Raw genomic sequence first — 26,351 nt, 5'->3', positions numbered from 1 at the left:
ATTTATAGAATGACAAAGGCCCCAGCTATTCCAGGGATAAACCACACAATGCTGAGAAAAAATAAAATACTTGTACCACTACAAATGCCAAAGAAAGCCCTCAAGGAAAACACTAAGAGATTATGAAGCCTGGAGCAAGCTACAAGTTTTGAAACTCAGTGAGAAATTGCCCAATTGGGTAGTGAGTGCTTTCTCTCTATCCTAAATTGGGAGATAAGGACACACTCACATGAACGTCTCCTTCTAGGGCAAGAGTAAGAGAGGTTGCTCTCACTGGTGCTAGATGAGGTTTCTACTTATTTTCATTATTTTTTTCCTCATTTCTTTCAACACACACAGACACACAAGCACACACATACATTTCAATCTATAGCTGACAGTCTATGCTATAGGGAACAGGAATGGCAGCTCACTGAAACATCTGTTAAAGGTACACCCGTGTCACAGAGAAGCAAAAGATAGTGCTCTTTTTCGTGGCAGTAAGGGTCGCTCTGTCTTTATCAGATACTTGAGGCCTTGGCCACATCCTGTTTGAGGGCTGCTTGGACACAGGGCTGAAATGTAAGGACACCGTGGCAATGAGCTGTGTGTACATGCAAAGATATGAAATTCTCCCATCATGTCAAACTATGTCAAAAGGCATGTAGCTGCCTGGTCTGCTTGTGAATGGTAATGAGTCAAATTCATCAACCCATAACCAGTAAATATAAAGTAAGATAGGAATAAAACTATATTCCCAGGCTATCTTTTTTTAAGCAACAGATTCAACATGTCTCCCCTGAATCCACATATGGTCTCTGTTAACAAATTGAACTTAGAATGAACTATGCTCTCAACCAAGTCTCCTATCATCTGTTCTAGTACAAGCTATTTATGAGAAGCATTTTACTTGGAGAAACAGCCAATCTAAATGAAAGCTTTCAAAAGGGAACCCAAAAAATCTGAAAGATGTACATTGATGAATAACTTTTTATAGCATTATTGTGTTATTTATTTTCTAGATGGTTTCATTTTTGAACCTGAGTTAAATAGACAGGTTGATTTTTTTGAACCCAAATTAAATCATACTGGTAAACAGCTTTTCTATTTAGTATTCAGATAAGCAGCAACGACATGGTGAATTCGCTCAGCTTTATATTGGCCAAATCTCACATACATTTCCAAAGGGCAGCCTGTGCTTTTAGCATTCACTAATGAAATCACACATTACAGTCTCACTGCCACAGAACGCTCCTTCAAAATAGGATGTCACAGCTCCAGCAACAACTTGTAAGCTTCTTTTCTTTTAACAGTTGAGGCCACAGGGAAATAAGTGATGAGGGGGTGGGAGGAAGGAATACTTTAAAGCAAATATTCAAGCTACAATGGTGATTTTTGGAAAAAAGTCAATTATGACAAGCAAGTCTCTAGCTATTCTTGTTGAATTACTTTTAGTAATTGAAAATAAATTAAGTAGCAACAGACTACAATTCCAGACCTACAGACCAAGAGCCAGAACATATTCTACACGATGGAGGTAAATATTAGTGTCTGCAATTGATGCTGAGTATTTTCTTCCAAATTCCTGCAAGTTTAGATACTCTGAGAAAATGTCCTATTTTCAGCTTTTTAGAACTTATTACTGTTATACTGAAAATAGTAAGGAAGAAACATTTTATCAATTGAATGTGATAAACTAAAAGCTGAAAAGTCATCGCCTAGAGTAGTGTTAGTAAGTCATTGGAGATTTATGTAACAATTTTGTTAGAGGGGGTACAACTGATGCCATTCTTTGCCTTTCATCCTTTGACAGAGAAGATTTAGCTTATGTCACCTCAAATATATAAGCATTCATACCTGTCAAAGTTGCCTCAGTCATCAGTAGTGTCATCACCCAAAGCTGTGTCTACCGTGTCCATCCAACACGAACAAGCCTTCAGGGGCACACATTCAAACAAAACTCAGAAAAATACACCTCCTCCTACTAAAAAGGGCAAGAAGACAATCCAATTGAAAAGATGACAGTTCAGGACACTTTCCATTTCTTTGGTCCCAAATAAGTTATGAGACCTTGGGAAGGAAATTGAAATGGTCACAAATAGTAAAGAATCAGCAATTCCCTTCACAAAGAGCTGTGTTCTCACTTTCCCCTCTGTACTCAACCCCTTCAGTCTCTACCACCTGGGGTTCCTTATGCTTATCAATCATTTCCAAACCTTGCCAATAAGATAAGAAGAAGCCTGAGACCAAAGAGAAATAATATCAGGCTGACTGTCAATATGACTAATTTAAAGAGCTTGCATTTTCAGTAGATAAGCCATAGGCTGGGGTATCACCAACTCTTTGATTTACCTCATTATCAAAATGGTCTCACTGATGCAGCAACAAAGCATATGTCTTTCTCTGTCCCATCAGATAAGCTCTCCCATTTCCTTTATTTAACCTCTAGGCTTAACAAACTTTGGTTTCTTACATTCTAAGGGAAAAGAGCATCCCTAGGAAGATAATATCTGCATTGCCGACCAGGTGATAGCTATGCAAATTGACATCAATCAAGACCTCCAGACGCTTGTGTTGCAAGACAGGCTGATGCTTGTCCACCACCTTTCCACTCCCTTGTAACTCTGGAAAACACCTCTGCCCCCTGCCAAAGAGCAGGACATGTGTCTTTCAGACACAAGTCTGCTGCCCTCTTCAATATGTTGGCAAATTAAACAATTTCCCTTCTCCTCAAACTCTGTTTCCTTTTAATGGAAAGGGAACCAAGTCAGGATTTGGTAGGATCACTTCTGCATGAGCATTGCCCCAACTGTTTCAAAGAGCAAAAATAGCAGTACACAGAAAGTCTAACCCCATACCAGAGGTTTTCAAATCCAGTGGCAATAAGTGATAAGGCTTTTTCACCTAGCACTAAAAAAGGGGGAAAAGAAAATTAAAACAAAACTGCAATACCTGGAAGCTGGGCGGACACTCAGAGTTAGGCCACGCTACTCTCCTGTTGGACAGGAGCGATACTCCAGCCAACAACCTCAGACAATGTTACTTGAGATCATGAGAAAGTGAGTATAATTTTGTTCAAGCACAAAAGCAAGAACACCCACAAAATAGTCAAATATCGAACTCTCTAGACTAAAATGAATGGGCAAGATCTTTGACCAATTACAATTTATCATCACTCTAGCCTTACGGATAAAACTTATTGAAATACCCAGTTGTGGACTGTTCTTGCTTTCTGACAAAATCTAATCTAAAAAGAAGTCCTATTTCCTTAAATCTTTCTCTAAATCTCCCGGTGTAAGCACCAATACTTAGAGAAGTCCTTTCCAACCTTCTCTGTGACATGTCTTAGGGTTTTCCACAGTGTGTATTCTTCCTCGTTTTAGCTAATAAACCCAGTGCTTGACTATATGGCATGCCTGGTGATCTGTGGCTAAAGGGAAACCACAGAAAACTTACCCCTTCCTCCCTGCCAAAGATCTCCCCAGAACAGAACTCTTCCTCCTGGCTGAGATGTCAGTTGAATGGACTTGCACTCCTCTTTGGGAGCGCTGCCTACAGGGGACAGAAGAAGAGCTGGTCTGACAGCCCTCCTCAAGGTCTCAAAGGTGGCCTGAGCTGTCCATCTCTGGTTCATTTCACTTCCTGAATCAAATATCGCTTACTTACTCATCTACGAATAAATCACATTACTGCTCATTTCAAATCACAAACAAGCCTCCCTAACCCCTCGGACTGTTTCAAGTAGCCCAACTGTTATGCCACAACCTGATTCACTATACTGTCTGAACATTCCAACTTTATTCCCTCTATTCCTCACCAACCCACCTGCTCTCAGTTTTTTTATGAGTGTCAGTTACGTGCTATACTAGTTCCCTCTAGCTTAGCAATTCCACATAAGGGAAAATCTGAGATCCAGAGTTTGCTACAGTGGGTGAATCTTTGTCTTATGCCATGCTTCAGAAAAGGGTATTTTCTCCCTCCCTCCCCACACCCCCCACACACAGAGACACACTCCACACATTGACTTCCCAACAGCTTGAAATTCTCTCCTGTTTTTGAATTTTCTGACAGACACTCAAAGGTGCCTGACTGTTTTGCCTGTGCTTTAATCTCACAGCATCAGCAGGTGAAGAAGAGAGAGAGAATGCTTCACTTACACTCCTGTTTCAAAAAGTCTTGTGTCAAAAGTTGCTAAAGCAGAGTAACAGACAGTCCTCCCTCTTGCCACATCTCAGCAGGTCCCAGACTGAAATCACTCTTCTGTCATACTGCCTCTCTGTTGGAAGTTGTTACAGAATCTTCTTTGTTACTGTTTGAAATCAGGCGTGGGGAGGCAGTGGGTTGCAAAGTGTCATAATGTTAATTGGTTTTGCTGGGAGACATGAGTCTGGAAGTTACTAAGGCTTCATCCATGTAATGTATTTTAGGGCCTAGGGGAACAAAGCCTCCTTCCCAGGAGCCTTTGCCAGGCTTCTGCAGCACCATAATCCTAGAACTGACTTGGAGAGAAGATGCCAAGAGCAGCCAGGTATTTTTGATGTACAGTTCTACCTTATTGATAGAACAAGGAAATCTGAAAAAAATGGCAGGGCCTATGGGGAGGGGAATCACAGATTAGAATTAAGGAAGAACTCTATGAGGTTGGGTGTGTGGGGAAGGAGGGTAGTTGTGTGTGACTGGTAAATATTGAGTTTGACTCTCTCCAGATTTCCTGAAACCAAGTTAATATGGTGGTGGTATAATGGTAATCCTCAGGGAAAGAGGAGGTTCTAGGTTCCCTGCCCCACCCAAGGAAGGGTGGAGCAGAGCAGGGAGGAGAAACTTGAGAAGATTGACAGAAGGAAGGAAGGAGATCAAGAGAAAGATCTGGAGGAGGCACATGGATCAGAAGCTGCATTTGCTTTTTAGCCTGGGACTTGTACCAAGGACTTCACGGACATAGAAGGAGATACTTGAAACAGACCTTGGTGAGAGACTGATGGGGAGGTTGACAATGGCAGCCTTCTTCTTGACTAGTATTTTGATTTTGCTCATTTCATCTCAGACTTGCCTGGCCCCTTCTGCCCTTTCCTATGGTTCCCCACCAGAAGTGCCTTAGTCTTGTGGCAAGCTTTTAGGCCTCAGTGGTCCTCCCTTGGGCCAACCCTATTTGGCTGAGCATTTACCCACGAGGGGATATGTAACTTTGGGTGCTTGATTTGGAAATTACTCTTTCTCTTTCCTGTCTCTTTATTGCTCACTAATTTTATTAAAGGTATATCCTATTGAAAGTCTTAGCACTAGTATGTTTTGTCTTGATGCAGCAGATGGCAGTACCTATTTAGAGAGTGCAGACTTGGGAGTTCTGGGCTACCCCTCATTTTGCCCCATAACAGATTGGAATAATGGTGTCCTATTACTTCTAATATGCTTCACAGCACTTAACACAGACTTACTCATAGTAACTACTCCATAGGTAAGAACTAAACTGAACCTAGTTCACCTAAATAATTTGCTGATTTCATCTAGATGCAGTCATATAATGAAAGGAAAACAAAATTGTTACAGATAGCAGGCAGTAGAGCTCAAAATTGATGTCATATATTGAAGCACAATCGAAGTACAGTGTCTAGAAAAAAGTAAGTGTCCAAACATGCTTGTTTTTTATGACTAAACTACAAATTGAGCAATTTAAATTCTGAATTGAGCTGGATTTAAATTCTGAGTTGAGGGCCTCCCTGGTGGCGCACGGGGTTAAACACAGCACTATGGGCTTCAGTCTGCAGCCTCTGCAGCATGAGTTTTATCCCCAGCCAGCCAGGGAGCTACCCACATAGAGCAGCAGACCTCTCCTGACTCACCTGCTGCTCCCCTCAGCAGTGTGTTTCGTTCACTCTGCCTGTTTTGTTCCCCACTCTGTCTCTGGTGAATCCTCTTACCTCCTGCACCTCTGGCCTATACCCCAGCTCTTGTGTGCATGGACAGAATAAATCTTAAAAAAAAAAAATCTGAATTGAGCTGGATTTAAATTCTGAATCCATCTTTCCTTAGCTGTATTATCTGGGTAAGTTACTTAACTTTTCTAAGGCTCAATTCCTTCATCTTTCAGGTAGAATGGCAATAGTACTTGGGAAGGTTTTATGATGATTATATCAAGTAATATGTACATATAAAGTAGCTAACATAATATTTAACAACTAGCGCTTAATATCTCTATTATTAACATTAGTATACATCATCATCATCATTTAAAGTGTTGGCCTATATATAGATATTGTCTAAATTAATTCAGCATTAATTTACTTGCAAGCATTCACTGCTCCTTAAAAATCTGACAGGTGGTTTAACTGATTTTTTTAACCAAAATTAAAAAAAACCTTTAATTTAATAAACTTCCACAAATTAGGGAAAGACTTGACTCAAGTTGCACACCTTCTTTTTAAGAATGTGTGAATTCCGTGGGGGTGAGGTGTAAAAGCTGGAGCTTGAAAAATAAATTAAAAATAGGTCTTTAAGAAATAAAAATCTGTGTCTTTTGGCATTGCGAAAATGTAGAAAACACATCTGCAGTATTTGGAATCAGTGACCAGAATGAAAGCTATGTTACCTAAATCTAGGCTGAATTTAGTTTCCCTGAAAGCCACCCACACCTTCAAACACTGTTTTCTAAATGCATGTGCCCAGAGTTTTGTTAATCCATATATTAGTCATAATAAAAAATTATTGAGAAATTAGTCAAATGCTAGACCTTCAAATCTGCAAAGATCTTGGACATAATATAGTTCAAACTCCCAATTTTGAAGATGAAAATACTGAAAGACCATAGGGGTCTTAAATTGTCTAGTACTTTCTCCTACGGTGGCAAAGGATAGTTTCATTTCATCTTTTAGTGTTAACATAGGACCTGCTAAATAAGCATCTTTAGCATAATAGCAAAATGGAAATAGAAGAAAAAGTCTTCATGGGCTTCACCACTTGGCAAGTAGAGAGACTTTCCATAATTCATGGGGAATCCAACCGTCTTTAGCTGATTCTTTGGGAGGTAAACAAGTTACCTTTGCAAGAACCATTCAAGAAATAACAATATCCTTTTCTTATGGACCCTATACAGAGCTAAAAGATGTCAAAACAAAATACTAACATCCCATTCAAAATACAGGCTTTGCAATTCATTTAAAAGAATGTCTTCCTGGTACTTCTGAGACTAATTTCCACCTGAAAATGCCTATGGCACAAATGTGATACTTTAGATATATTTACAAATTGTTTGCAAGTAATTTGCATAATATTAGGGAAAAAAGTCAATTCTACCTACTGTCTTTTGTTCTACTTGTTAAATTCATTCTTTTCCCATTTTGCTTTTTTTTGCAATGATACAGTTCTACTAGCTCAGATATATCAACTAGAGGCAAATGGGAAGTTCTGAATTACAGCAGGTGGCTGAGAACAGTTTTCAAAATTAATTCCATGGTCTGATAATAAGTATTATCTGCAAAACAATTAAATGTTTGGAGATCACTGTATTAGTTCAATACACACAGGATTCTTTCCTAAAATACTAGTTAGAAAAATTATATGCTGATGTGCATTGCTGATGTGCATTGTGAATCTTTTATGAGAGAGTTGTGTCAATTTTTAATTTGGGGCACTTTCCTCACTTATTTGATCTTTTTTCCACAAATCCTGTTTAGTAGTTCTGTACTGTGGCATAAGTAATCACAAAGTAGTTTGACTTACAACTTGAAAAGTCCTAACTGCCTGATGTGCCACAAGATAGAAAATGAGAGTCACTTATTCCTTGAGTCGATTTTTCTTCTTCACTTGCCAAGAGCTATTTGTCACACAGGTAAAATCAGGATCAAATGCCAAGAACACATATTATATGGAAATATGTGTTTCCTTGAACACAGAGTTACACAGCAGAAGGTAAATGTGGCAGAGTTGGTGGGGGGCTGCCCAATATATAAATGTTAGAAATAGAGCTCTGTCATCTAAGGTGTTTAGAAAATGGAGAAAATTGGGGTCTGATCACCCACATCCCCCAGCCTCACCCTGACCTGTATTCCTCCTACCTCTTCCCCACCTCTAGGGTGTCCTCAGGGACTCCTCACATCTGGAAAGCCTATGGGGTAAATTTGAAAATAACACATTCTTTTGTGTATATAACTCTCTCCTATTTAATTATTCAAGAGAGGTGGTAAGTTATTTCCTAGAACAATTAACTTTTGTAAAAGGAGGTGTTACTAGACAAAAAAAGCTTTCTTGTTCTAATGAATACTTTGAAGGAACTAGCTGAGCTAGACTTAGGGCCAGGAAAGAGGTGAATAGTTTGGTGAATCTGGAGGGAAGTCCAAAGATTCCAAGGCAATATGTGGGTGAGGAAGAAAAGAGATGAAAAAAGGTCAAGGAGAAGGAGGTGGAGAGGATTCTATCAGAGGACTTGAGATGTGTGAAAAGTGGTATAGATGCCATCAGAGGACAATACTGTAGGCCAGAAGACTTGTAATACAGGCAAGTCTAAAATCACCTGCATATTTATGATTATAAAACCTCCCCCTGTCTTCTCAGAACTTCAGGATAATATGATTAAAAAAATATTGGTGGGGCCTTCCTGGTGGCACAAGGGGTTAAGATGTAACCTAAGAGGCTGTTCGATCCCCAGCCAGGGAGATAGCCACATGGTGCAGAAGACCTCTCCTGACTCGCCCACTGCTCCCCCCAGCAGTGTATTTCAATCAATCCGCCTGTTCTGTTCTACACTGTGTTTCTGGTGAATCCTCTCACCCCCACACTTCTGACCTGTACCCTTGTTCTTGTATGCATAAATAAATAAATCTTTAACAAAAATATTGGTGAAACTGAGTAAGGAGAAAGTTTTATATTTCAGCTTATAGAGAGTGGGATATGGATAGGTCACATAGGACAATTAATATGTAAAATGACACAATTCAGAAGCAGCAACAGCTCATACCATAGAAATGAAGAAATCTAGATTTAAAATCTAAGATTTTAGCCTAAATCTTAGGAAAGGCCTTGTGCCTGCAGAGGGAGTACAAGGAGCAGAGAGATCTCAGCCCACATCTGAATAACAGAAGGAAGTTATCTGATTTTGTATGGAGAAACCTTTCCACTCCGATGACTGTGGCTTTCACTGCCACAAAATACCAACCATCCCCAAATAAGTTGGCCTATATTCCCAATGAGCTGACCACTAGCACTTTAAATTTATCATGTCCCGAGGCAGATCAACACGGCGGCGAGGAGACGCTGCGAGTAAGATCTCCCATTAAAAAAAAGTTAATAGGGAGGAAAAAACAGCAGGTCCCAGTGAGAACTGGGACACAAAAGATAAACGGATGACTCCAGCAAACTACCCAAAGAAGAAAGTTGCCATAAAAGAGGACTAGAAGGGAGGAAAGCGCAGAACCCTGCTCCCCTCTTCCACCCACAAAGTCGGCACTCTCCGACCAACAGAAAGGAGGAAAAAAACAAACTAAAACGACCAACAAAAACAAACTATGCATCAAGCGGGACTGTGAGTGGAAAGAACTATTTCAGCCACCACACCCCGTGAACGGGAGCTGTGGAGAACCCTGCAGGATTCGCTGCGGAGGTGAGCAAATGGCTCAAGGCGCCATTAGAGAACAACAGAGACCCCAGGAGGAGACCTGCACACAGCCCCGGGCCAGCCGCTCCCCAAGGGCTCTAGGAGAGATCTCTGGCGCCACCTAGCGACTTGAAACCAGCAGAAGGCTCCTGGAGGAGCCAGTGGCCAGCTGGGAAGTTATCCCACACCAGGCCCCTTCCGACCAGCAGTCTGAGCCCACAGGGGGAGCGGGCACCCACGGCCAGGGCAGACCGGGTGCGCAGAAGAGTGTGCCTGAGACCGGACGCGCAGGGAGTGCGTCCCGCACCGCCATTTTAGAACAGGGACATTTCTTCAGTAAAGACTGCCTGAAACCAGCAGAAAAACCCTGAGGAGCCAGAGGTGAGCGGGGGAAGTTCGCCCGCGCCAGGCCCTCTCTGGCCTGCAGTCCAAGCCCAGAGGGGGAGCGGGAACCCACCGCTGGGACAGACCAGGTGCACAGGGGAGTGTGTCCCCACATCGGCATTGTAGAACAGGGACCTTTCTTCAGTAAAGACTGCTTGAAACTGACAGATGGCTCCCGGAGGAGTCAGAGGGGAGCAGAGAAGTTCACCCAAGATGCCGGCCAGTCCCAGCAACACAGTGTCCCAATGCATACAACAAATTAGAAAACAGACAGTAGGGAGTAGAAGAACCACACGCAACCTAACAAATCCTCAGGAAAAAAGCACACTACAAAAAGAAAACCACCCCCCAGATTGCAACGACAGTAACTTGGAAGAACTTCTGAGCCTTCCAGAAAGAGAATTTAAAATTGCCATGATTAAAAAAGTGACAGAACTCATAAAGGAAAACAATGATATGAAAAAATTATCAACGAGCAGAAGAATGAAATTGAGTCCTTAAAGGGGGAAGCAAAAGAAATTCAGGAGATCAAAGAATTAATGGAGGAACTAAAGAACTCTGGGAAAAGCAATGAAAGCAGAATAGATGAAATGGAAGAACGAATAAGTACTCTTGAAGACACAGAAATAAAAAGAACCAAAACAGAAAAGGAAAGAGAAGTACGAAGGAAAAAGACCAAAGAAAGACTTCGGGAACTATCTGACTCCACGAGGAAAGGAAATATAAGAGTTATAGGAATCCCAGAAGGAGAGGAGAGAGATGTAGGAACAGAGAAAATATTCATGGATATAATTGAAGAGAACTTCCCAAACGCGAAGAAGGAGCTGAAAATTGATATACAAGAAGCAAGAAGAACACCAAACTTCCATGACGAAAGGAAAAATACAGCAAGACACATAATAGTAAAGCTCCCAAGAATCCAAGACAAGGAAAAAATAATGAAACTAACAAGAGGGAAGAAACAGATAACATTCAAAGGGAAACCAATCAGACTGACATCAGACTTCTCTGAAGAAACACTATGGGCAAGGAGAGAGTGGAGGGACATAGTCAACAGACTCCAAGAAAACAGATGCCAACCAAGAACACTCTATCCCGCAAAGCTCTCCTTTCTCTTTGAAGAAAGAATAAGGACCTTCCCAGACAAACAGAAACTCTGGAATTTTATTACAACTAAACCCCCACTCCAAAAAATACTACAAGGAGTCCTAAAGCCAGAACCTCAGAGGGACGAATAACAACAAAAGAAGGCCAAAAAAAATTATTAAAAGAATAAATAAATAAAATCAAAGGAAAGACAAACACAATGGCAAATACAGATGCTAACATATCAATATTAACTCTAAATGTAAATGGACTAAACTCTTCAATAAAAAGACACAGAGTTGCAGCCTGGATTAAGAAACAAAACCCAACCTTTTGCTGTCTCCAGGAAACACATTTAGCTGCAAAAGATAAAAATAGACTCAAAGTTAAAGGATGGAAAACAATCCTACAAGCAAATGGACCAAAAAAGAAAGCAGGAACAGCTATACTTATATCAGATAAAACAGATATCAAACTCAAAAAGATAAAAAGAGACCCCAATGGTCACTACATTATGATCAAGGGGACAATACTTCAAGAAGAAATAACACTCATTAACATATACTCACCAAACCAAGGAGCACCAAAATATATCAGACAACTGTTGTCATCTCTGAAAACAGAACATCAGAGAAAACACATACGTAGTGGGAGACTTCAACACACCACTATCAACAATGGATAGATCAACAAGACAAAAAATAAGTAAAGAAACTAAAGCTCTAAATAAGGACCTAGAGCATTTGGGCTTAACAGACATCTATAGAACACTAAACCCCAAAAAAACGGAGTACACATTTTTTTCAAGCACACACGGATCATTCTCCAGGATCGATCACATACTGGGGCACAAGACAAACATCAACAGATACACCAAGATTGAAATCATACCAACCATCTTTTCTGACCATTAAGGCATCAAACTAGAAATAAACCATAAAAAGAAGGCAAGGAACTATCCTCCCTCATGGAGATTAAAAACCACACTACTGGAAGACCACTGGACTAATGAGGAGATCAAAGAAGAAATTAAAAAAATTCTTTGAATTGAATGACAAGGAGGACACCAATATCCTAAATGTATGGGATGCAGCAAAAGCAGTAATAAGAGGAAAATATATAGCAATAGAAGCTCACATCAAGAAACAAGAAAGAACTCAAAGAAACAACCTAATCTCGAAGCTCAAAGATCTAGAAAAAGAACAACAAAAAAACCTCAAAACCAGTAGAAGACAAAGATAAACAGCTGGGACTACATCAAATTAAAGAGCTTCTGTACAGCAAAAGAGACAATAACAAAAAGAAAGAGAAACACCACCAACTGGGAGAACATTTTTGCACACAACACTAATGATAAAGGACTGATCACAAAAATCTGCAAAGAGCTGATGAGTCCAACAACAACAAAGAAAATAATCTAGTCAAAAAATGGTCAGAAGAGCTAAAAAGAAACTTCTCTGAAGAAGAAATGCAAATGGCCAACAGGCATATGAAAAGATGTTCAACATCACTTGTCATCAGGGAAATGCAAATCAAAACTACCATGAGATACCATCTTACTCCAGTGAGAATGGCACATATTAAAAAAACTAGCAACAACAAATGTTGGCGAGGGTGTGGAGAAAAAGGAACTCTTCTGCACTGTTGGTGGGAGTGCAAACTGGTCCAGCCACTATGGAGAGCTGTGTGGAGATTTCTGGACCTACTAAACATAGAGCTCCCATATGATTCAGCAATTCCACTCCTAGGTATTTACCCAAAGGACACAGAAACATCAATTCCAAAGAACACCTGCACCCCTATGTTTATAGCAGCACTATTTACAATAGCTAAGCTTTGGAAACAGCCCAAATGCCCAAAAATAGATGACTGGATCAAGAAGATGTGGTACATATATACCATGGAATATTACTCAGCATTCAAAAAAGATAAACACATGCAATTTGCAGCAACATGGATGGAGCTGGAAGGGATCATGCTCAGCGAAATAAGCCAGAAAGAAAAAGAAAAATACCAGATGGTCTCACTCATAGCAGGGATCTAGAAAACTTAAATAAGGGACCAGGAAAATGAATAACTATAAGAAAGTGAAAATCAAAATCAACAAAAAACTATGAACCAGAGACACTCTATGGGGGGTAGAGGGTGGGAGGGGAGGGATTGGGGTCTAAATAAGGGGGTTGCAATTGTATGGGGAATATAAAAATAAAATTTATTATTAAAAAATTAATAAATAAAACATTCAGCAGCACTGCAAAAAAATAAATTATCATTTCCCATTGTAGCTTCCATACTTCCTCCCTGAGTTCCTGTGTCTTTGTCTCTTGCCTCTGTGAATACCTTCATCACCTATTTTCTTCTAAAGAAAAAACTTTATCCTTAATTCTTGTCTCCTAGTCATGTCATAAAGCTAACTAGTCACCAAATTGTCCTCATTTTCACTATGACATATGTCTCCTTCTATGTTTTCTCACTTCCTCAGTTTAGCTTATATTGGCTCACTAAAATACTTCCAAGCACCCCTGAAACACTCTCTTTCTCCACTCCATCTATCCTCATGCTGAGCCAATTATTTACAGTATGGCTCTGAGTAAGTCACTCTATTGCCAAATGTCATTTTCTAGCATTCCCAGGATCACAAGATGAAGTTTTCTGGCTAATGTTTTTCTTGGAGGTGTGTTTCTGCTCTATACAAGCCTCTTTGTCCTACCATTCGCCACCAAATACATTATACTCTAAAGCTACCCATGATTATTTCCCCTCCAGATCTTCTCTCCTCCTCTTCTTGTCTTTATTGACAAAGACCTTGAACTGAAGCAAAATGTTATGCTCTGTCCCCATACTGTAATTTAAAATCTTAATTGAAGTTAGATTAAAAAGCCTGATAGGTATTGTTTTCAATGTTTGCATCTTCAAATACTGTAACAACAAAGAATAAATATTATTTACAGTTCTACATGCTGTATCACCCTAAGGGGAAATAGTTACAAAGATCCTTGGTGATCGGTCAAATTCACCTTGTAGGTAAATGCCACTCTTCAATTATGGCTGGATTCAACCAATGGAATGCCCACTCTCTGGAGACTGATTCTACAAGGTATAATGTAAAGGAAAATGGGATTTATGGCTTTGTTTCATCACTTATTGTCTAAGTGGTCTTCTCTGAGCCCCAGTTATTATCTGTTAGATAATATCTAATTCTCAGGGTATGTAAAAGGACTCTGTAAACAGTGGGAAAAAGGTTTTATAATCTATGAGGTGCTACACAAATGTGGAAGAAGTGTTATGAAAAGAGAATTGGACATGGAGCCAAAATACATGATACAATGGGTTGATCTGTGACCTACAGAAATATATATTGAAGCCCTAATTCTTCTTAAATATACCCTTTTTTAGAAATTGGGTGCTTGTAGATATGATTAAGTAAAGATGAGGTCATGGGAGTGGGCCTTATCCAATGTGACCAGTGTCTTAAGAGAAAAGAAAATGGAGATACATAGGGAGAATTTTACATGAACATGGAGGCAGAATTGGGGTGATACAACCTCCAACCATCACCAGAAACAAAGGGACACACAGGCATGGGAAAGATTCTCCTATAGAGCCCTCAGAAATAATCAATGCAATCAACAGCTTGGTTTCAGATTGTAGCTTCTGGGACTGAGAGAAAATAAATTTCTTTTGTTTTAAACCACCCAGTTTGTGGTACTTTATTATAGCAACCCTAGGAAACTAATAGCCATAAATATGAATTTTAGTTCCATCACTAACTAGTTCTGTGAATTTGTGTTAATTACTTATACACTTTCCCCTAATACCTTAAGGACACTTACCTTTCTGTGATGGTTTCTCTGAGGCCACTGGCCACCCCTTTGACCACAGTGCTGGCTTTGGGGGTCAGCACCACCTGAGATATAAAAAACGAACCCTTCTTTCTTCTCTCAGTGATAGATGCCTGAAGAAACTGGATCAGTTTTTCCGGGTCTGTGGTGTTGGCCCAGGGTGCTGGCATCATCTGCCCGGGCCAGAGAAAGGGCACTTCCAGAGCCACTGGACTGTGGTAGAAGACCAAGACTTGGTAGTCCTTCTCCCAGAGGTACTTTAGACTAACTTCCTGGGCAAAAATTGCTGGGCACATTTTATTTCCATAGATATCTTTCAGCATTTGCACCAGTTTTTCATGGTGGTATTTCTGCATCCCATAAAAGTGGTTGAAGTCCAAGAATACAACCTCCTTACGGTGATCTGTGAGAAACGCATTGATCTCCTCAAGGCCTTCGTTGACCTTGGCACTGAACAAACCATGAGCAAAGTAGAGCTCATTGTCGGGGTCTCTGGGCTTAGTGGAAATTCGAAGATCAAAATAACGAATCCCGGCTCCTAGCTGACCAGTAAAGTTCATCGTTTGAGTGGCTAACCATTTCCGCATCAGCTTTTTGGCCACAGTTCCAAACACAGAGACAAAATTCTGGACAGTTTCTGGCTGTTCAGGCCCTACTGGAGAGGCTTCATCAATGTAGAAACTGAAGGAATCATGAGATCCTAGGAGAATAACAGGATATAATGTAATTTTATTCCAGTCCTTTGTCTATCCCAACTATTTCTACTCTTGCAATGTCCACATTTCTCCCTTAAATGAGCCAAAGAAAATGCTAAGCAACAATTACATTGTTCTTTCTCATGTCTTAGGAGGAAACTTCTTATAACCTAGTAATAGTACACAGAGCACTTCAACAGATCAAGTTGATGATAAAATAAGAAAAATCCCCTCTGATTGATATTTCAGAATTCAAATGATTATCCTGTTTTGGCTGGCCAAAATTTTAATGCATCCATTAGGACTGGCTTTCTCTATAGGTGGCATAACTGATGATTCATGAACTAGGATTGCTGGGGACTTACCAGTTCCTAAATATTAATACTTGGTCTACAACTTGCTTTTTCATTTATTTTGGGTTGATTTTAAGCTTGGTGAGTTTTTTCAATGAATAAAGAAACCCTTTCTTCGATGATTGGTATGATTGGTTACCTCATACATTTTGGAAAGCACAAGAAGTCACAGGGACACAGGAAGGAAGAGATAAGGAAGAGAACAGTCTGTGCTGATGTACTTAGCATCCTTCCTGACGCTGCATTTGGGCAACTGAGAACTCAGTGAGGACAAGTACTTTCTATATATTATATAAACATTTTTTCTTACAAGCTAACAAAAATGAAAGCATTTAAAACTTAACTAATAAACTATGCTTTTTCCTCCCCAACAATGAAAGCTCTCTTTGGAATTGGTTTCCATATTTAGAAGAATTTCTTCTTGGGAAGAACAAGGAAAGTCTATTTAATTATTTTATTTTGGGCAGTTACAAATATCAAAACTCCAGACATGTAGCAATGAACATGTGTATGATTTGCCTGGAAGTACAGAGAGCCATTTAAGCTATTATTGGTGCAAACAAAGAAAAATTATTTCAAGTTTTAATTGTATTTTTTAAAGACTCCTTTAACTCTTGTGCACACCTTACTGAATAGAGAAAATTAAATTTACATATCCTGGATTTTTCACACATTAGAAAGGGCAGATGACATCATTTCCCATCTGTGACTCAGACTTCCTTATACCTTGTTACCCCCAATTTAGTTCTCTTGCAGCATATTCTTATCTAGTTCTTTCACTTTGACAATCCAAAATATACCCAAACACACACACACACACACACACACACACACACAACTCTGTGTTAATCATCCATCATCTTAGGGTCTTTGTCTTATAAGCTATTTAAAGCAGTTGTTTTTTCAGTGACACAATATTTGTATTATATTCCATTAATATGTCAACCCATATTTACATCACTTTATATATTAGTATTTTCTGTGTTAATATATGATATATAGTATATATAGTATATAGTATATAAATATATAGTATATATAGGGGTATACATATAACAGGGTATAATGTAATTTTATTCTAGTCCAGTATATTTATATGGCATATAAATATATACTATATAGTGTATAGTATATAAATATATAGTATATATCAATATATTAATATAGTATATATTAAACTATCATAGAAATCACAAATCACGAGTACAGACTTTAGATACTATGGCACACTCTCAGAGAAAACATTTTAAGAAATACCTTGATGCCTTGCAAATCATAACCTTTAAGATTTGGAACAGATAGCTCCTCAGAATTATTAGATTTTGTTTCAAACAATGAAAGGTAACCCAAAATACAGAAATGCCATGTTTAATTTCATCTGGAACTGTCTGATCTATTTAGCTACTAGATGATATGGGAAGAAAATGTCAGAACTTTTTCAATAAGAAAATTGGCAGTTGGATCTAGCATTGGAAAATTTTAATAGGGATTTAAATTGCTACATATTGATGTATTAGGTGGTGTTCAGTCAGCTGTTAATATAAATGAAGAAGCTAAACAAACTATACTGTGATTCAAAATATAGCAAGTGTATGTTTAAAGAAAGGGGAAAAAAGATGACCTTAAGAATAACTATAATTAAGTGATCTAGGATTAAAATAAGGATAAATAAATGAATAATCCCTCAAAATAGAGTCAAAAGGAAACTAAAATATTTATTTCCAGACATCTGAAAAAGTGGATGAAAGTAATTGATTACTTTTATCATCTAGTAGAAGACATAATTTGGTAACAAATATAAAGGGAATTTGATAGATTCAATTCTTCTTCCAGAAAAGAGTGGTTCTTTGTTTTCCATAACTTTTTTTTTTTTTTGCTCCATTCTATCATGTGTTTCTACAGCAAATATTTTTTTAAACCTCAGAAATTTACAAGTTTTGAAAATCCTGTAGAAGGATATTATAGTTTCTAGATTAAAGTATTTGTTGACAAAGAAAATATATTAGTAAAGTCAAAATAAAGGAAAGTTAGAAATAAAAACAACAGTCAGAAGGAACCATTGGTGTCCCCATCAATATTCATTCTGACCTGGATGCCTCTGGGTGCGTGCACAGTACCAGTTGCAAAGTGGTGCACTGTGGGTTCTTCATGCTATCAATATTATCTGGACAGGAGAATTAAATCATCATCAATCCATACAAAACACCATCCATGCATTCTGGGAGAAATACATAATCTAATGTTGGCCAAAAAGGAAATATTTTTGTGATCTATCTATTTTCACTCAGAATAGTTTAGACATTTTCCTTATCCCATTAAATTTCATATTTGTTTGGACTTAAAAATACAGCAATATTTATGACCTTTTAAAAACTGAGAGGAAAAAGTCTGGCCTAGTTCTGAGTCTTTAAAACCCTTTAAACCCTACCCAGGAGCAAGAAGGGCTACTCAGCATTATTTCTTTATGGCTACATGCACAACATTTTTTCCTTATCAGTTCTGATTTTGGTTCCTACATTGACTCAGTATTCCTGGGCTCCTTATCTCTTATCTCTTTTTGTCTCCAGAACCTGAACCTAAGCATTAATGTTGCTCCTCTGATTCTGAAATTAGTGTCTCAATTTAGTCTTTGATTTTCCATCTCTACACAGACAAGAGCAGGCCACTCCCATCAAGTCTAGTCAAGCCTGTTTGCTCTGGATCTGAATAAGTGAATGAAATAGAAAGCTATTTCTTAAAATTTGTTGGAAACAGGCAGAATTTAATTTTTTCATGTGCATCTCTCCATACTTGAAAACCATGTTTCAGATAAAAGAATAAATGACAGACAATCATTCAGCCCAAAATGTCAGCAGTAACAAGATTGAGAAAGAATGATCTAGAGCAACAGTAATTTCCAAAAGCAGAAGTCCAGCTCTCTCAATCACCTGCCTACCTGTCGTACACACATTTTTCCAGACCTGTAACTCATCTCTCACACACTTCTCACTGTATTATTCTACCTTGAAGCTGTTCTGAACAGCAATTGAACACTATCATACATGAGGCATTGCTTTTGGGGATTGTTTGAAACCCAATAGAATATGTGCTTTTGCCACTTATTTCTGCTAATCTCTTAAATTTTACTTCAAAAATTCTTTCAATTATTCTGACAAGTTCTCAAGATAGTAAATCTTTTAGGCTAAAATTAAACCATGCAGAAAGTCACCTTTTATTCATTGATCTGCATCTCCACACTAGATGCTTCTGTATGGTACTGGTTTTGTAATGTTGCAATTTCTAGCTCTTTAAAATGTATTAAGTAAATCAAGCACCTATTGTGTGCAACACATCATGATAGGAATTCTGTTTGTGTCTGAGAAGAGGTGGAGGCTTGGGAGATTAAAGTAACAGCACTTACCAAGGGAGGTAAGGAAAGGCAGTTCTTTCTATCAATATTTCTTATGCTTTGTTTCCTGCTCCATAATATTAGGCATTTGGCAGATATTTATTAAATATATATATTATGTCATGCATTTGCCCAAGAATATGAAAATAAAACAGTATGAAAGATTTATCTGGATTCTGTGCATGTGAAATTCATAGCACAGTAGAAACAGGCAAGAAAAACCACCATTATCATAGTATAATAAGTGATAAGTGATATATATTATGTTTAATAAAATAGTAATTCAGTATGAGTTGAACAGAATGGTTTATAGATAATTGATAAGCAAAGCAAAATGGTAAGAACAAGACCCTAAATACCTACAGTCCTTAAGTCTATACATTTTCTTTGTTAAAAAAGTTTTGAAAAGTTTTAAAAATTCAAAAACAGAGGAGATAATATAATGATCTAGAAGTTCAATTTTATTCAAGTCCCATTTTTAAGCAAAAACTCAGTCCTGTGTGCTCTTGGTACTGCTTGCTGCTTCATGTTCTAAAGCACAGGCTTGCTTGTCCTACTTGAAGTGATGCTGAGATGTATGAGTGGAGACAGATGTTTTGACTTCATCCCTCCACTACGAGTTTCTGTTCCTTGATGATATTTTTTAGATCCATCATCTCATTTAAGGGCTTGCAAGGTAATTTTCTATTTCTAACATTGCTCCTGTGTTTATTAGCGGAAATTTTCCTACAAAGAAGAAATTTCTTTCATTAATGATTAGATTACTCTGAAACAAAGAAAAGGTAGAAAGTACAGGGAGGGCAGGATAAATGCTGTTTTATTCCTTTTTCTTTCTTTTTATTTTATTTTTTAATATTTTATTTTATATAACTCTTACATCATTTTTCATTTTTGCACAAAGTATGCATTTTCATTTTGGTTATATTCCCCATACAATTGCACCCTCCCTTATTTTGACCCTAATCCTTCATCTCCCTGCACCCCCCACCCCGTTGTGTGTCTCTGGTTTATAGTTGCTTGTTGATTTTGATTTTTACTTTGTATTAATTAGTCTTATTCCTTTTTCTTAACCAGCCATCAGAGTCTCCTGTGTGGCTCTGGCAATCAATTTGTTACCACCGATCAAATGTGATCAGAGGATTCTTTTTTTTTATGTAATCAATAATTTTTTGAAGTGTCACCTATGCTTGATGCACACATTCCTGCAGATGTGATCTCCAAGTGCAAGGCGATGGCATAATGTCTGTATTGTTGGTTATAGGTTGAATGCTTTGCTGTGTCTGTCACAAAGGAAAAAGATCTGTACTACTCCTTTTCTTTAATAAAAGAAATTATTAATAAATACAATAATACAAATTGTTAATAAAACAGCAATAATTTGTGTGATAATTTGGCTATTTTTACCAACGCTACTTACTTAGAAATACTCATCTGAACTCTGCAAGTCAACTTGCACATCCTTATTAATAAGCCAAACACAAGTCTCTGGCTATAAGAACAAGGCAGTAGCAGATCTGAGCAGAAAGAAGCCTCATCCCTCTTGTCCTTGAGGCCACCCAGCTGTTCTCTCTCAGATGTCTATTTCCAGAATCATAATGACCATCTACCACATGCAGTGAGTCAGGAGAAGTATGAATCAAGGATGATTAAATAAGAAAGATGGGGGTGAGGTGTCCATGAAAGAAATGTAGCAAAGATAAAAGGGAAAAAAAGGCATATTTTGTGAACAACAATTGACCTTGACTACTTTATCAAGGTAGAAAGGAACTCAAAGTAGAATGTAGAAAGAATGTAGAAAAGAACTCAAAGTGGACATAGCTATTACAGACACATCTGGGACACAAACAGAAGAAAACCACACTCTTCCTGGCTTTCTGTTCTGCCTTACCTGCAAAAGGACAAGACAGTCTGAGTCTAAGAGAGAAATGCAATTTATCTAAAAGGAAACAAAGAAAATTCATTCTGCACAGCAGACTCTCTGTTCCTCCCTCAATTCACTGCTGCCAAAGACACTCCATGAAGGTGGAAGAAACTGGATCCCTGGAGCCTACAGTGGCATGTAATACAGGGTTCCAAGGTCACTCAAGATGGACCATCCTTTGCTTGCTGGACACCGGTCATACCAGCTTTCTTCCTACTCAGGGAACACCCTAAGCTCATTCTAACTCAGCACTCGTGTTCTCTCTTCCAGGGGCCTGCAATGTTCTGCAATTAGTTGTTTACGTGATTGGAACCTTTTGTCCAAGTTTTAGCTTAAATGCCATCTTTGCAGTAAACTTTCCTGTACCTAAAGCATCTGTCTTATCCAACCCTCCCCTGTCTGTCAGCCCCTAGCAAATAATCAAGTTTTTTTTTGCTTTACAGTATTAATCAACAGCTTCAAGTTTCATTTTGTTTAATTGCTAATTTGTTCCTTATCTACCTCTTCCCCTAGAATTTAAATTTTATGAGAATAAGTATCTAGTGTGTCTTGCTCATTATTGTATTCCCAACAAAAGCACAGTGATTGGCACATACATAGGAGAGACTCAATAAATATTCATAGTGTGAAATAGTATCTTTCCTCAATATTCTAATCTATAAATGGGACTGATTATTCTATCTACATAAACAAGTTGTAAATCAAAGTAAATTATAAGCACTTAAACATGGATCACATAAAATAATAAATATTAACACCATTATCACTACTAATTGCCTCTGTATTTTGAACTCTGAGCACTAAGTATCTGGAACATAGTATGTCCTCACCGAATACTGGCTAAATGAATAAGAATTGCACTGAAGGGTCACAAATACTTATGGCTGCCATAAATTCTTAGAATTATAAATGAAAATTTGGTACATCTAGAGATGCTTTAACTACATGAATGTGTTTTAAAATCATCTCTCATTTGGATTCCTTGGACTGTGTATTTCCTTTCCTCTACCAGATGCAGTAGTACCAAGCCACATCATCTCTGGAAGGTTATGCTTCTAACACATATTCCAGATTCTTCCACTAGCAGGTTCTGCTCCTAATAGACAGATCTAGACCCCACAGCTCTCCCTCAACCCAGGCCACTTAAGGGGGACCCACATATAGGACAGTTTTTTCCATGATCATCTTTCTCCAGTAGTTTAATCCTTGGGACAAATACCTGAAACTGAGCATCAACTGCAGCCTTTGAGAGAGAAGCATATTCAAGTCACATGCATGATAAGGGTCAGGGGAAAAGCAGGAAGAAGATCTGATGGCCACACAGTCAGCCCATTCCTCTTTAGGAGCTAGTTTTTTAAGACATTGACATCTTTAAAAAAAAAAAAAAGATTTACTTATTTATACAAGAACTGGGGTAGAGGCCAGAGGTGTGGGAGGGTGAGAGAATTCACCAGAGACAGAGTGGGGAACAGAACAGACAGACGGACCAGAAGCACTGCTGAGGGGAGCAGCGGGCATGACAGGAGAGGTCTGCTGTGCCATGTGGGTATCTCCCTGGCCGGCTGGGAATCAGACCTGTGCTGCAGAGACTGAAGACAGCTTCACAGCACTGTGCTCAAACTGCTGCACCACCAGGAAGGTCTGACATTGACATCTTTTTAATGATCCTTTTTCCTCTGGTTTCCCCACTAAAGCCTCTCTTAAGGACAGACCCCAGAGTGTAGATCAGTCTTGAATATTCCTAACCACAGGAGCAGCCCTGGTTACCTGGGCAGGGAGAATGAAGTCTGGGGGAAAAGCAATGGAAAATTAGATAAAAACATACCCATAACACTAAAACCAACTATTTTAAAGAAAAAAAAATCTCTATAGTGTTTTCCCTCTAAAAAGAAAACAAATATGAAACATAGCAAATAAACAGTCCAATCATTATATTCTCTTAGATTTGAGAGCCAGAAGGCCTCTGAAGCCTATTTAGCTTTGTTCTTGCATATCTGGCACTATTGGTTTTCCTTTTATGAATAATGAAAATCTGAAATAACACATTACCCTTAATCATATTTGTGCTACAAAAAGAACATCTCCTTGAAATACAAGCCTTTGATTCTATGATGCCTTCACAAAACACCACTTCTTGCCAACAGCTGGATCTTTTGTTGTCAAAGAAGTGTTTGAGGCATGGGGATTATTTATTCCTTTGGTCTTCATTCCACCTCCCTTTCCTATCATACAGACTTGAGATTTGAGTTCTGGGTGTGTAGAGCAGAGCATACCTCCTCTTGCTTTACAACCTCACAGCCAAGCTAGCGTAACAAGCCAAGTCTGTAGTTCTGGTGCACACACACCGACTGGTTTCTAAAAACTAGAACACAGGTTCTACTATTGGACCCAAGAAGATACTGAATGGATCACCTTAATTTTACATATTTTACCCCATAAATCCAAGAACATACACAAAACATATATTACATGTCATATCAACATTCCCAAACCATTCATCCCAAAGTACATATTTGTTATTGTTTTGCCTGCAATGATTATGGCTATACAAAGTATTAATCATGGAGATTTCTATATATGTTTGCATGTATTTTTATGTTTTATATATATATATATAAAATGTTTTATGTTTGTCTTACTTTCAAATGAAAAACCATGACTCTACATTGCATCTGAACTGGATAATGGATGTTTTGCTTCTTATAAAATGAAAAAAAAAAAAAAAACACGTAATGACACTTAAAATGTGAACACTAATTTAGTATTTAATGAGCACCTAGTATGAGTCTTGCAACAGCCTAGCAGTGAATATAAAAGAAGACAGCTATTTCTGCTATTCAAGATCTTTCTTTTTTTTTTAAGATTTATTTATTGATGCATACAAGAGCTGGGGTACAGGCCAGAGATAAGGGGGGGAGAGGATCCACCAGAGACAGCGTGGGGAACAGAACAGGCAGACTGACTGAAATACACTGCTGAGGGGAGCAGCGGGCAAGAAAGGAGAGGTCTGCTGCACCATGTGTGTTTCTCTCTAGCTGGCCAGGGATCGAACTCGTGCTGCAGAGGCTGTGCATTGCTTCACAGTGTGATGCTTAACCCCTTGCGCTACCAGGGAGGCCCTCAAGATTTTCCTTTACTTCTCATGGTAAGAATAAGACAGAGAAGAAAACTTTGGGAAAATGACATCAAAAGTCTCATTCAGAGGCTGGTGGTCCTGCTGGACCAATTTCACCCCACCCCATTTTCCATACCCCAATATACATACTTTGTCTTTTTACGCCTGCAAAGCAATTGTGAGAGCAGTAAGTATAGTTTTAAAGTGAAGATAGGCAATTTGTCTAGCCTAAGAGAGCTATCCTAGAAAAACTATCCACTTAGCCATATATCCTTTTAGCATGCATACGTACACATTCATATTTTATGTAGTTTGATCACTGTGTACCAAACACATTGGAATTTATCATCAAAACTAGAACATGGGTACTAGGTTTCCCCCATAGTTTTCAGACATTGTTTAAATGATTGTATGTTATTGCATGTGCTGATACATACCTTAACAATGCCTCAATTAGCATGCATTTCTGAGTTTCCTCTCATGTAAAGAATACTGAAGGAAGCCACCTCCTATTTTTTTTTTTTTTAATAATAAATGCTCAGAAACTCAGTAATCCCATTTTGGGAGAAACTTAACATACTCTTTCTTCCTTCCCTACTTTATCACTTCCTTCTGTCTCCTCTCAGAATTGTGTAACTTCCTTAAAACAAGTAAAGGACAGAGCCTTCCCGGTGGCGCAGGGGTTGAGAGCTGGGTTGCGAAGCTGCCCACAGCCTCTGCAGCGCTGGTTCGATCCCTGGCCTCCCACATGGTGCGACAGAACTCTCCTGCCACGCCCGCTGCTCCCCTCAGAAGTATACTTCGTCAGTCTGTCTGTTCTGCTCCCCGCTCTGACTCTGGTGAATTCTCTCACCCTCCCGTGCTTCTAACTGTACCCAGTGCTTGTATAAATAAATAAATAAATCTTAAAAAAAAAAAAAGACAAGTAAAGGACACTAACAAAAAGCTGGTTGTGGAAATCATGGACCTACAAGTGGCAATGGGTTCCTTTGCCACTTACTCCTGAGGATGACCCTCTTCTGGTCCCATACCTTTCTCACCTGCTCTTTCTGAGAAACATGTGCTTCTTGTTTCTGTCCTGATGCCTCACATCTCTATTTCTTCATTCATATTCTTTTTTTCCCTGTCCTTACTGCTAATGATTCAATAATTAGGACCTAACCCCAAAGACTCCTCCATTGCTAAAAAAGCCTGATACCATCTAGATGCTGAGGCCCACGATGTAGAACATGCAAACAAACACCTCAAACAACTGCTGTACTTGATAAGGAAATTCTTTTTTAAAAAAGAAACACTTTGGGCCTCCCCGGTGGTGCAGCGGTTGTGCGCTGGGTTGCGAAGCTGCCCGCAGACTCTGCAGTGCCGGTTCGATCCCCGGCTGCTCCCCGGCCACGGGAGGAGGGTCCCACATGGCGCGCAGACCTCTCCTGCCGCCCGCTGCTCCCCTCAGCAGTGTACTTCGGTCCTTCTGCCTGCTCTGCTCCCCGCTCTGGCTCTGGTGAATTCTCTCACCCTCCCGCGCTTCTGACTGTACCCAGTGCTTGTATAAATAAATAAATAAATCTTAAAAAAATAAAATAAAAATTTAAAAAAAAAAAAAAGAAAGAAACACTTTGGGGTTTCCCTGGTGTCACAAGGGATGAAGTCTCAGCACTATCAAGCTATGGCCAGTCACTGCAGCATGAGTTTGATCCCCAGCCAGGTTGCTGACCCACAGGGCACAGCAGACCTCTCGTGTCATGCCCCCTGCTCCCTTCAGCAGTGTATATCAGTGAATCTGCCTGTTCTGCTCCCCACTCTCTGGTGAATCCTCTCACCCCCCACCTCTGGCTTATACCCCAGTTTTTGTATGCATAAATAAAAACAAATCTTAAAAAAAAAAAGATAAACACTTAAAAAAAACAAAACACAAACTATTTGTGCTATTTTCCGGTAGGAATTGTTCAAATTGTATTTAAATTGTGGCCAAATATGTACTCCATGTTCTTATTCAATTTTGGTC

At 38.9% G+C, this 26,351-nt stretch overlaps 1 protein-coding gene across 1 annotated transcript in view; it reads right to left on the bottom strand.

Moving 5' to 3' along the window:
* PLCXD3 (phosphatidylinositol specific phospholipase C X domain containing 3) overlaps positions 1-26,351 on the bottom strand; it is a 136,524-nt gene that overhangs the window by 39,417 nt on the left and 70,756 nt on the right. Inside the window, exon 2 of the mRNA XM_037529503.2 lies at positions 14,869-15,577. Coding sequence (XP_037385400.1) covers positions 14,869-15,577 — 709 coding nt within the window. The remainder of the gene's footprint in view (positions 1-14,868; positions 15,578-26,351) is intronic.

Source organism: Talpa occidentalis, unplaced genomic scaffold (genome assembly GCF_014898055.3).
Source record: "Talpa occidentalis isolate TD23 unplaced genomic scaffold, MPIMG_talOcc4v2.1 talOcc4.6, whole genome shotgun sequence".
NCBI classification, from domain to species: Eukaryota; Metazoa; Chordata; class Mammalia; order Eulipotyphla; family Talpidae; genus Talpa; species Talpa occidentalis.
The sequence above is the reverse complement of the archived record's forward strand: the minus strand, read 5'-3'. Positions and strand labels throughout refer to the sequence as shown.